Raw genomic sequence first — 13,459 nt, forward strand, 5'->3', positions numbered from 1 at the left:
CCAAGATTTTAATGCTAAGTGTGACCTCAAATGGCATGGAACATCCCTTTGGTCACTCTGTCAGCTCTCTTGGCTCTGTCCTCTCCCAACAACTTGTTCAACCCAGCCTACTCATTTTTGGGGGTGAGGGGTGGAGCAAGTCTTGACGATCTGCACACAGTTCAACAACAGCCAAATCACTGGTGTGTTCTCAACACTGTTTCAACCACAAATGCAAAGCACAGCACCATACAGGCTGCCAATGAAGAAAGTTAGCTCTGTCCCAGCCAGACTCCATACAATCTCAACCCCTAATCCCATGCCATTTGCATCATGCTCAGGTCCCACATAATCTGATAAGCTACATGTCCTCTGGACTTTCATGCCATCTGTCAAGGACATCACTCAGGACAGAAGTAGTATCATATTGGTTCATCGGGCACCAAGACAGGCTCGGTCTGGGTCACAACTGTACTCACACAGTTCCCTGAGAGGCTCATTCCTTTTTGGTTCAGATAGTTCCTGCTGTATTGCTTACTATATCATGCAAGTCAAATCACACATTGTTTTCCAGCAAGGATAAATATCCTTGAGGTACGCACCAAATTTCCCCATCATTCCACATTGACTACCAAGCACACCTCGATCCATGAGCAAAGACAATACCACAAATGGTTCTCCCTCTCCCCAGGGGAGAGCAACCCACTTTGTCTTTCCCATGTCCCTACATGCACTACAGGGACCTCATCTCCTCCCACTGTATGAAGGGATTTTATTTTGGCAGGACCAGGACTGTTAGCAGATCCACCAGTTAACACTGGCCAAGTGGCTTCTGCTAAATTTACATCCATATGCTGCCATTCCCAGAGCTCAATGCTCACACCACAGTCTTCAACAGTCCATTGTATCAGTCAATCCTTCCAGAGGTTTGTGTGTGATAGAAGATGTGATTCACCAAATTAATTCCTTGATTCTTGACCTAGGAGTAAAAAAAGTTTGTTTGTTTTGGGCTTTGTTTTGTTTTTAGAACTGAGTAGCACTGAGTCAGTTCTTTCTGGGGTACTGTGCCACAGAACCTGACTTGTAAGACTCAGGATGGTGTTTTAGGCAGTGGCATGGTTTACAGGGTGTGCTTTTGGCCACTTAGTAGCGGCATGCACCCTGCACATGTAGTACGTGCCTTGGCAGGTTCATGGAAGCGGTCCTATTCAGCCAATCTGCTAAGCCTCACCATATCAATATCCCAGCCACCGCCCTCTATTCCAAGGACACTTTACTCACATGGGTTACTTGATTGTGGTGCGTGTTTTGCATGTACAGGTAGCCTGTGTGATGTCCTCAATGGTGAATCACTACCCCTCTGTACATTGCATCTCTCACAATTACTCTCAACGTTTCAGATTCCTCACGCTTGTTCATCCTATTTTCTTCCCCTGTCCCACTGAAGAGGGAAGTGAGAGAGCAGCTAGATGGACAACTGACTTCTGGCCAAGGTTAACCCATCACAGTCCTTTATTTGGCACCCAACATGGGTGATTTGAACTGGGAACATCTTGATCTGCAGTCAAATACTAACTAGCCAGGGTCAACCCACCACAATCCAAAACTGCTCTCTTTAAGACATTTCTTATAGCTGGAGAAGGTTCTTGCCCAGAGCAAAGATCAGGCTTGCCTCAGATCACCTCCTTGACTGAGTTTCTGAATATAATTATGAGTAGAAGAGAATCCAATGCTTCTGCAAAATGCATGTGATTTGCAATTCTGCAGGCAAGGACAAGGCAGCTTATCAAGGCATTAAACATATTCAGTGAAACTTGGTTAAATAAATCACCTTTTAAATCAACCTTTGCCCAATCAAAGTCCAGACCTACCTATAGGTACAGACACAGGAGGGAGAGCAAAAGAGAATTCCTGCAAAGACTTCTCCACACAGACATCACAGACATACAGGTAAGAGATTCCTTTTTTTTTTTGCTAATCTCTCTTCCCCTATAAAACTCCATTTAATGAACCTGATAATCTTGCACGTAAAGCTTGCATGAAGTGAAAATAGTAGTAGACAGCCCAATGTAACCTTCCTTCAATTTCTACATATGAAGAAATAATCTTTCCTCTAAAAGCTTACTCTTCCTTCACCTTTGTGTACCACTGGTTTTATGTGTAAACTTCAGGAATTAACATAAGGTCCCAGTGTTTGTCAAGAAAAACTGCTTTGAGCTGTAGTTGAGGTCAATACAATTTGATGCATACCAATGTCCAAAGAATAGGGCAGGCCATCCCTGTATGGCGTTAGTCCCAATGCAACTATGTGTGGGCTCAAAACAGCACTAAACACCTCATCAAGGGAAACAAGTCATGATCTGCAGCCTTCCTAACCATGCATGATAAAATTCCCCATATTCTCCAGCTTCAGTGACATCTGTGTCAACTCTCTCACCTTCATACTTTTTATGTGCTGCCCAACTAACCTTAACAATGCACTTTTGGCTTCAAAAACAGTCTATGGCATTGATAGCCACAGAAGTGCTTCAGCACTAGGCTGCTATCAAGATCATGGAGAGATTTGACTGATTTTTCTTAAAAATAAAATAAAATAAAATCTGTTCCCACATATATTATTCATATGAGTGATATAAAGATAAGAAAAAACACAGAATTGTAAAGAAATCTGTACATGCAAACAGATGACTTTTCTTAGTATTCATTAGGCTGTGATTAATGTCTAATCTCTGCAACAGAACTTTGGCCTTCTCACAAACTTCTATCAGGAGAGAGAAAAAAAAATCTACCCAGTAAAACACAGATATTCAAGTTTGCTAATTACCCGGACTTTCCAACCACAGAAAGTAGTCGTCATTCATCTATGCCATCACAGATCTTTGGCAGGAATTCCTAAGATAGTGAACTTTGGAGTTGTTACTTGGCCACAACTCTCTCTTACTTTCCAAATCTAATACCCACCCTAATGATACACATCACCTAAAATGGAGTTTCACTATATAATAAAAGCATAGAATAGGTTAGGTTGGAAGGGACTTCTGGAGGTTGTCTGGTCCAATACCCCATGCAAAACCAGGCCAGCTTAGATGAGGTTGCTCAGGGCTTCATCCAGTTGTCTCCAAGGATGGAGATTCCACAGCCTCTCTGGGCACTTGTTCTAGTATCTGACAGCCCCCAAGATTAAAAAGCTGCCCTTATGACTGTCTAATTGGAATTATTACAGGCAATTTGCATCTGTTGCCTCTCATCCTATCACTATTAACTTACAAAAAGAATCTGGATCTGTGCTGTCTACACAATCCATTTAGGTAGTTGAAGACTACCTAAAGATCATCTCTTTGCTTTCTTTTCCCAAGACCAAATGAACCCAGCTCTCTTAGCCTCTCTTGAAGTATCTTGTGCTCCAAAACCTAAACCACCTTAGCAGACAAGCCCTGATATCTTAATCACTCAGAGAGCCCAAAACTGGAGACAGTACTCACATGTGGTCTCACAGGTACCAAAAAGAGAGGAGCAATGCTTCCACTGACCTGTTGGCTACATTCTGATACCGCCTACTGTACAATTGACCTTCTTCACTGCAAAGCTACACCACTGACTCATGCTCAGCTTGTGCATTTGTGTGTTGTCCTGCAAAACTGTCTTCTGGCCATCCAGAAGCCAGCCTGTATTGTTATGCATGGTTCTTTGTTGAATTTAATGAGATTTCTGTCATGCCATTTCTCCAGACTGTTGAGGTCTCCCTAAATAGGTCCTTCCCTATCCTCTATTCTACTGACCCCTGTCCCTCTGCTTGGTATCACCTATCAGTTTGTTGAGGATCTATTCTGATTCACTGTCCATGTCATAAAGATATTAAACAGCATCAGCCACAGTTAACAGCCCTAAACAATGCCACTAATAACCAGCCAAGAGCTGGATTAAATATTATTGATCGAAACCTCCTGAACCTAACAGCTCAGCCAATTTTCTGCCTGTCTAATTAGATCCAGTCCATATGTCACCAAATCAGCTACATCGACTGTACAAGAGACTGTCTCAAAGGTATTGCAAAAGCTAAGGAGAACAACATCCACTGTTCTCTGCCTGTCACAGAGCCAGTCCACTCATCATGAAGTTATCAGGTTCATCAGGCATTGTAAAAAAAAAAACCAGTAAAACCATACTGCACATCCTCAACTTCCTGGCCTTGACATGTGCCTTGACACAGCCTCTAGGAACATTTGCTCCTAAACTTTCAGAGGACAAAGGTCACTGCCTAATAGCAGTTCAGTAGCAATCCCCAGCATCAAGTCCTTAACTAGCTGGCCTCAACTTCTCTGGGAAAGTAACACAGCACCCTGGAGACACCAACTGGAAATTCTGCTCCAATTGTCACAAATTCATTGGGAAACTATTTGAATAAAACTACTGCCAACATTTTAGCAGCCTGCCACATCCAAAACCAAATTTAATTTCTTCCGTTCCTTTCCCACAGTGTCACGTTTTTATATTGATTGACGTCTCATTGCATTGTTAAGGTCATTAGGGTTGGAGAAAGAGTTTTGCAGCCAGACAGGCAGCAAACTGAGGCTTTATGGTCATTTCAGGATTCACTTGAGAATAGGAAGATAAGTACGGCAGCCCAAGTCCTCTGTTTCATTTCACACAGACAGACAGCATTAAATTACCTCTCCTCCAAATGATTACCGGATGGCACATTCACACTGTCAGTAGGTGTATGCCTGAATATTCCACACTTTTGTTAAACCTCATAATACAAACCTACATTAATATCTTACCAAAGTCATATAACATATATATACATATAACAATATACCTTGGTAAAATGGCTCTGTTAGCTCCTCTTCATAACAGAATCAGAGTCTTTTTATTAAGATTCTGAGGCAGAGGAAAACACAGGCAACTCCAAGAACTTTGACTCTACCAGTAACTTCTAAAGAAAACAGAAATAAAAAATTAAGTACACAATTTTGTATGGAAACTGAGATGTACAGCTAACGAACAGCTGGAAGATCTTTGTAGCTCTTGGAGACAAGGGTCTTCCTAGTTTCATTAAAGTCCTTCCCTTCAACCCTCCAATGCAAGTCTCACATTCATCAACACTCCAGTTACAATGTCTTTTCCTGAAGCTCAATTTTGTTTAGCTAAAATAACTAAGAACAGGAATGCTTCATTATTACAAGGTCCTTCCTTGATCCCACCTGCTCTTCCATCTGCACAGGTTGCCCAAAGAGGTTGCAGAGTCTCCCTCCTTTGATACATTGAAGTCTCACCTGGACATGGTCTTGGGCAACCTGCATTAGGTAGCCCAGTTTGAGCAGGAGTTGGACCAGATGACCTCCAGACACACCTTCCAACATCAATCATCCTGTGAAATCCCAGTCTGTCACTTAACTTCTCTATAGTGTTCCAATATTTTTGTGCAGCCATTAATTTTCCTCCGTAAGACTTGATTCTGGTGCTAAATTCTCACGTCACTTTTCACCACGTTACCACAGGCAGACAATTGCTTTCTTCCAGCTCTTCATCTTGCTTAATTTGCTTTTAGATAGGGACACATAAGTGAGGAGCAGGAGGGAAAAGTAAGGAGCGGGAGGGGAAAAGGATTCATTTCTTCTCCCTTTGTACAGCTGGAATTCTAGGGAAACAAAACCCCAAGAATTCTGAAGCAAACTGCCTCAGTATATATTTAGAGGGAACTCATCTAGGTCAGTTTGCTATTTTTGCTCACCCTTACCTTTTCCATCCTGTTTGGTAGAGATGACTTCTGTTCTCCACCCCCGAGAATGTAAAGTGACCAGAAAAAAACAACAGAGCTATGGATTCTCCCTGCGTATTGAGAAGGACACAGCAGGACATCTCATCCGCAATGTGGAAAAGAACAGTCCAGCTGAAAAGGCTGGCTTGAAGGATGGAGACAGAGTCCTCAGGGTTAACGGCTTGTTTGTAGACAAGGAGGAACATACACAGGTACCTCTCTGTTTAATCTGGGATCACTCCTCCATGACCCAGATCCGCTGCCACTATGGAAAGCCTTCTCTCCAATTTTTATGGCATTTTCAGCTAGGAAGCCCAAGAGCTGAGTTAATTGATCTGGATATCTCCCTGCATCATTTATCGCCCACCATGGGCACGAAATGCCTTTGAGGTGCCTCCATAGTGTATAAGCGGAGGGATGTGACAACAAAATCAGTAAACAGTGTAATCCTTTCTGGGGAAATCTTTTAGGTCAATCATTCAAGCACCTGCTTGACATTTCACTTTGTTCACTACAGGTGGTGGAGATTGTGAAGAACAGTGGGAATTCTGTTGTACTTCTTGTTCTGGATGAAGCATCCTATAAAAGGGCAGAAAAGGAGGGAGTGAACTTGGAAGACCTGGGTCAAAAGGTGTCAAGAGGACAGCAGCAAAAGCAGCAGGCCACACCACCCATGGCCAATGGAGCAATCACTTCAGCTCCACAACCCCGGCTCTGCTACTTAGTGAAGGAGGAGAAGGGCTATGGCTTCTCCCTGAAAACCACAGAAGGTAAGAGCTCGGAGAGGGGAGATGGCATTATATACTACAGCAGAGACAGAGGAAACCGCTGTTGTAGAAGCACACAAACTGTTATTGCTAGCAGAGGGGAAGTAAGCAGCGAGGTGGTTTCAGATCCATCTTCAGCCCATTTCTGTACAAGATTTTTTTTTTTTTTGAGGACCACATTTTTTATGGGGTGGAGAAAATCACTTCTGCAGCACAAGCTTGAACACCAGACATAGATTAAAACTGCTGCTTTAAGTCCTGTTCCATTCCTCCAAATCACCTCAAAAACTACCACACAAGGTTCTAGACAGCTGTAATAGAGGGAAGACCAAATGCTTTTCCTGATTTATTTCATTTAGAAAGTGAAGAGTTTTCAATCTCTTTCACACATGCCTATTTTTCCCCAAAGCCAGTCAACAGAATAGGTAAGCTTTCTGGAAAGCATCAATTCTATAAAGAAGGTAATTCAGAGCACAGCATAATTGAAAGATCAAACATGGAAGCCTTCCAAACACAGGAAATTCTGAAGTGTATAAAACAACATTAAAAGCAGCTTCTCACTTCAAACTGTCAAAAATAAATAAATAAAATCCCTTTCAGCTATCTTCATCAGCCCTTTTGACAGAGAAATACAGGTGAAATATATGTGAAACCCCTTTGGTAGAGAAATAAGATTATTTGAGCTGCAGACAACGAAAAAAAAATGCTTTCCTCCCCCACAGAAGTGATTTTTCCAGGGCAGAATAAGAGACAGAGGTGTGACTACATTAAAGGTTTACAGTGCCACTAGAATTTGCACATAAGCAGAGATCAAAAGTGTCTAAGGACATCAGGGCTGGACTTCCTTAACCATCAAATGCAGCCATGTTTCAGTGGATTACCCTGTGTACTGAGTTTTCATCTATTTCAGGTAAGAACGGGCTGTTCCTAGTAGATCTGTCATCACAAGGAGCAGCTGCAAAGGCTGGTGTCCAGAATAACGATCGCCTGATTGAAATCAATGGAAAAAATGTGGAAAATGACACACACGAGGAAGTGGTGGAAAAGGTATTTGTTTGCTTACTGATTCATCTTCTGTTCTGGCCCGCTTTCACAGCAACTTGTCAGGGTTACTGAGGAGGCAGATCTGGCTAGTTTAAATGTTTCACACTAAATCTCGGAAGCTACTGTTTGTGTATCATCAGCACAGCAGAGTACCCCTCTGCTCTGGTTGTGCTGTTATGCAGCCTCTTGAATTGACTCTGAATGAATACTGCCATCAAAACAGGCCAAAAAAAAGCTAAATAGGAGAACTATACTGTTGCCAGGAATCCTGTTAAATAAAACATGTTCTGTTCCTAGACATCCTGGAAACACTCCCAATAGAAAGAGGGCAGGACATCAAATGTGGCTTTCAGGGCAGGAAGAGGGGGAACTCTGATGATATAGTTAGCATGGAACAGGGTAAATTCATGTTTTTAGACAGTAGTTCCTTTCTCCTGCTACGAAGTCCAAGATTAATGAAAATTACACTGCAAGTAATTTCACTGCCTGGCCTCAGCTGCAAAGAACATTGCTAACGAGGCTTCCAGCTTCCCACTGTTGGCACTGCTAAAACACAGCTGGAGCTGAAGAGATTTCAGAGGGCCATAAGGCAGGCGGTACATGCTCTGGCATGCCAGAAACACAATTCAGTGCACACTGTTATGGAACTGTGCAACACTTGTGTTTCATGGACTACTACAGCATCAGCTGCAGACTGATGTCGGTTAAGATGAGTGAAGAGGGCACCCATTAAACCAGAAAGGAGCTGGAGAAAGATGGAATTAGACAAAGAGGTTGAACAGACCCAGAAGACTTCAGAAGCAGTAATACAGGGACATGAAAGAGGACCAAGAGCGTGACAGAGATCAATGCCATGGCAAAGACTGCTTTGAAACAAAAATCTGTTTGTTGCCACTGTAATCCAAAATAGTGATATAGATGGCACAATATGTCGATATTGTGGAGGTCCAGATCTAGATGAGCGACAGATACTAAGGCTCACTGGATTTTAACCATCACTGTGTGCCACCCTAACGGCTATTAACTGTCTCAACTCTACAGAAAATTCTCCAGACCAGGAAAACAGTAAGAAATGCAGAAAATTTCCTCTTATACGTGCAGGATCTCAGATGCCTGAGATCTTGGTATGTTCCAAATTACTAATTAAAAAAAAATCCTATAGTAGCCTGGCCTAGACCTCCTTATGGCTGACATATAAACTGTACTCACACCATTAACCTATCAGTACACCAGTTACTGAAGGAGCTACAATTCCTACACGTTGTTGAAGGGGTCATATCTGACTGAGACTGTACATGTACTTACGCAGGTAAAGAATTCTGGAAATCACATAATGCTTCTAGTTTCAAATGAAGAAACAGACCACTATTACACAAGCCAGAAGATGACATTGAACAGAGAGAGAGCCAACCTAGAACTGCTTCCCCTCAAACCACGACTTATTGAGCTCCAGAAAGGAGAAAATGGTTATGGCTTTTATCTACGTGTGGAACAAAACACCGGTGGTAAGAACCAAGTTAACACACAGGCCATGACATTTGCCATACAGCTTACTCCTGTACAGGGTTTGCAGAACTCATTCTCCTTGTCTGGCTTCTTACTGCTCACCTAGAAGAAATCCTCAATAGACCTGTTGCAAACAAGACTACACTGGGGAAACTGCCTCAACTCTCAGTGAACATTTAACCTTTACTATACAAAATAATGTTACACTTACCAAGCGTACTCCTTCACATTCATCTTTTTTCTTTTCTGATCTTAGATCACGTAATCAAGGATGTTGATTTCAGGAGCCCAGCAGCCAAGGCGGGTCTCAAAGATAATGATATCTTAGTAGCTGTCAATGGCGAGCGAGTGGATGCTTTGGATCATGAGAGTGTAGTGGGAAAGATTAAGCAATCTGAGAACAAACCCACACTACTGGTAGTGGATAAGGAGACTGACGCCATGTACAAACTGGTAAGAAAATGCAAGTTACTGCTAAAGATTCATAATTCATCATTAAAAAGACACAGAACCAGCAACAAAACAACCAGTCTGCTCTGAGAGAGACTTCTTCATCTTGAAGCGTCTCAGACATACCCATACTTCAGCAAAACCAGAGCTACGTTGCTGTGTACACTTTTGAAGAAAACACTTAACAAAGCTTATCACGTGGATCAACATTGTAGTTTTCTACTCAAACAGAAAGTAACAGCAAAAAGTAGTTCATTGCAGCTTAAATTTGAGTCATTAAAAAAGGTTTCAAATAAAGCATAGTTAGCATAAAAGCTACAGATTTCACAACAGAAGTTTCTATATTAAACTTTCCTTTGTCACTGTTTTTTCAGGCTCAGATTTCTCCTTATTCATACTACAACAGAGGAAAAGATCCAGCTCCAGCTAAAACGGAGGAAAAAGTGGAGTTGCACAGTGAGCAGAAAGTGAACCACAAGCCAAGAATCTGCAAGATGGTGAAAGGGCCTAGTGGATTTGGCTTCAGTTTAAACATGGCCAAGAACAAACCTGGACTCTTTATTAATGAGGTACTAATGCAGGATGATGAACAACAAAAATCTTGGGTAGTCTGTTGGGCGGTCTCCTACCTTCCGTGCTGTAAATGCATTTAAGAAATGCCACAGAAAAGACAAGCCTCTTCTCTAGCTCGCTTGGATATGACCTGTAATTGTTAAAGTTAAACCGATATTGTAGGACCAAGATTAAAAGTTAACACCAAAAAAAAAAAAAAAAAAAAAAAAAACCTCATTCTGTTAACCCTCATTCTAAAAGGAAGCAGAATCCAGGTTTTGCCTCATTTTTGTTTTTATTCATGAGCTTGGCATGCTAAAATTAGTTATTTTAAATAGGTATTTTTGAGCTATAGGATACCCTAAAGATGTAAGACACATCACCTGTGGAATTCAGTGTGTCTAAGGATCAAATTTCTGTTATCTCAAATTATATCTATGCCTTTAGTTTTCTTGAGGGGTTCCACTCATTAATAAAGAAACTGTCAAATGTAGTAAAGTTAAATTTAAGTTACTGCCAATAATACAAAAATTGTTTTTTCACCTTGTCTTTATGATTCTAGCATGCCATCTATAAGGAAAGTTTATAAAAAATCCAGATGCACCTTAAATCTCAAAAAGATGGGTTCTTTGTATATTAAGTCTAGGCCTATTACTTCTTCCAATCCATTTGTTTTCTGCCCCACACATCTCCCTCACCATGCTTATTTTGCTGTTACGTAAACTAACAACAACAGAGCAGTAACACAACAGTCTAGCTAGCCATAAGTTGCTAATGCATCTCTTCAAGTTTTACGCTAATACCAATTTGAACTTGCCTTTGCAGGTACAAAGCCATGGACCAGCTGACACAGCAGGTGTAGAAAATAATGACTTTTTGGTGGAAGTGAATGGGGTGAATGTGATGAATGAGTCCTATGACAAAGTGGTGGCAAGAATCCAAAGTAGTGGTGACAAACTAACAGTACTGGTGTGCAGCAAAGATGCTTACAAATACTTCCAGGACCAGAACATTCCCATCACAGCCTCTATGGCAGATCCAATCCATGACACTTCTGAACCTGCTGCCTATACAGAAACCACGCCAGCAGAGTTGGAGCGAACCTCACCTGAACCAAGAGAAAGGGTGAGTAACATTGTATTTCACAGATGTTGAGGTATCACCTAGCAGACAGGAAAAGAACTTTCTTTTTTTACCTACTGTGTATACCTGAGCTAGGATCTTTAACTTGTGTTGTTTTTTTAAAGTGAGTCCCTTATTAATAGGGAAGGTGTGATTTGATTATTGTAAACAACTCTTCCTTTCCCCACACATAATGCAAGTGAGTATCTTTAATGCAAGATTAAATTGCAGAAAGAAACATACAGGGGATTTTGTGAAACAAGATAATCCATAGATTGTGTGCCTTAATGAGGCAATACAATCCTTAAAGTGCAGGAAAAAAAGTGCTTAAATACACCAAAAAGCATAACCTGCTTTAGGGGAAATTAGGTGGAATATTTCAAAACAAATCATTTTGTAGAAGAAAGAGCAATTGATAGGTTATAATGACAATTTCTTGGAAGTGTGCATATTTTAAATTATTTTGCTCACATTATGATGGTAGAAAGAATCTGAAGCATGACAGAAGTCAGAAAAGCAGCAAGGTATTTCTTCTTGAAACAGTCATTTTGAACCCTCTGTGTGGTCAATCTTAAATACTTTTTTTTTTTTTAATCATGCAAGAGAGACAGACAGGGAAGAATAAGACCAATACTGCCTCCTATCTATTTTTCATTACCTTTGTCTGCAAATGTCCAGCTGCAAGTTTTTTTTCAAAAATTCCTTAGTCACCAAGCAGCGTTTTGCAGATCTGAAGTTAGCAGCATTTTTGTGTGCATATTCAGCAAATACAGGATTTAGACAATAGGAAATCTCTGTTAAACAAATTTCTCCGTTAAACATAAGTAACCAAAGAGCACTTCAATGACAAAAATCCCATTTGCTGGCTCATTCTGTCATCCAAACAAATGTTTGATTAGTACAAATTAAAGCATGAGGCCTTCATAACACTGCAGACTACCCAGCATGTTTATGAACTAAAAATAATTCAGAACTTATTTGTTACTCCTCTGCAGGCAAGCTCATCCTCTTCTTCACATTCAGTTGCCTCAGCAGGAACAGACAACAGCGACGACACAAAGTTCTGAGGAGTCAAATTATGATGAGAATAAAAAGTCTTCCAAATACTCTTTCTTCAATCATTCTTTCTTACTACACCTCCAGGACCTGACTACCCCTAGGAGTCCTCCATACCCATAAGGGACCACAATAACTTGCTGAAATGCAGCTGCCTGTAATAAGCACTTCAGTGTAACCTGCAGTCATTTAACATGCTGCAATTGGCTTTCTACTTTGTAAAGTAGGGAGTCAGTCATTTACATCCGTAAAGGCTTTAATAAGTAGAGGTATACAGTTAAGTATGCTGTAGCAAAGGGAGAAAACATTTCATAAATTCATAAGTATTTGAGCCTTTTAAGGATAAGCTCTTAATAAAGAGCATCTGTTTTCTTGCCATCTCCCAGGAGGCAGTTCTCTTTCTAATCCAAGCCCGTCAACTTGATCTCGGTGGCGACTATCTGTGCTATATTTATGGCAGTACAACCACTGATGTACACTGTCTATTACACTCCTTTCTCCTACTAACACTGCAGAAATTTCTTTCAAACATTAAGCTAACTTCATAATTTGTAACGCAAAATCTTTAAGCACTATTCTCTCTGTCTACAGTTGTGGATCGTGGTAGTTAGAAGTGTAATTCAGTCACGCAAGTTTGTCTCACTCCAAGTTAACACCACATTGTCTTGGATGTGACATAAATAGCTCTGTAATACTGCTATTGTATGCTTTGCCTCCTTCCTGTACACCAAAGACAATACAGAAATAAACTGTTTATAAAGTGGTTGTTTTTTTCCCCAGGTCTTACCCTTATCACCTATGAGCTGTGTTCCAGAAGAATTTTATAACAAAGTCTGTAAGAGTGTCTATGGGAAGCTACAAGTTCAAGTCACATGAATAAAATTTACTTTTATATCTTGAATAACATCAAGAAGGGGAAACAGGCTACTGTAGAAGAATAGGCAGGTAGTGGGGAATACCAAATTTACAGCATATAAGGTAAACACATTTATAACACAGAAGGTAAACAAGGCATAGCTGTGATCTTTGACTTCAAGCTGAACTCAAGCAAACAGGAATCTAAAGCCTTTGTTCCATTTATACAGGCAGGGGAAACAAAGTTGAGGTTCAGCAACAGAGAGCTAAGCTCCAGCTGATAACGACAGCAAGTACTAATGATAGACACATGTTCCCCTTCAACTTCTCTCCGTTTCACTTCTGCCAGGCAGTAAACCCCAGCCAC

General features: G+C 40.9%; 1 protein-coding gene across 1 annotated transcript; it reads left to right on the forward strand.

The window, feature by feature from the left end:
• The first annotated feature begins 5,742 nt into the window (after positions 1–5,742).
• PDZK1 (PDZ domain containing 1) lies at positions 5,743–13,382 on the forward strand. Its single transcript, XM_035540628.2, has 8 exons — positions 5,743–5,952; positions 6,258–6,510; positions 7,418–7,554; positions 8,861–9,056; positions 9,314–9,510; positions 9,882–10,076; positions 10,885–11,184; positions 12,177–13,382. Exons 1-8 carry the CDS (start codon positions 5,743–5,745, stop codon positions 12,246–12,248), a joined length of 1,560 nt encoding a protein of 519 aa, XP_035396521.1. The 3' UTR covers positions 12,249–13,382.
• The last annotated feature ends 77 nt before the right edge of the window (positions 13,383–13,459 follow it).

The sequence above is a fragment of the Cygnus atratus genome, chromosome 1 (assembly GCF_013377495.2).
Source record: "Cygnus atratus isolate AKBS03 ecotype Queensland, Australia chromosome 1, CAtr_DNAZoo_HiC_assembly, whole genome shotgun sequence".
Classification (NCBI taxonomy): Eukaryota; Metazoa; Chordata; class Aves; order Anseriformes; family Anatidae; genus Cygnus; species Cygnus atratus.

What these genes read in the sequence shown, in the direction of transcription:
- PDZK1 (XM_035540628.2), top strand. Translation starts at nt 5,743, where the DNA reads ATGACTTCTGTTCTCCACCCCCGAGAATGTAAAGTGACCAGAAAAAAA. An exon ending in CTGGACTCTTTATTAATGAG is followed by an intron (nt 10,077 to 10,884) that starts GTACTAATGCAG and finishes TTGCCTTTGCAG; the next exon opens with GTACAAAGCCATGGACCAGC. An exon ending in CACCTGAACCAAGAGAAAGG is followed by an intron (nt 11,185 to 12,176) that starts GTGAGTAACATT and finishes ACTCCTCTGCAG; the next exon opens with GCAAGCTCATCCTCTTCTTC.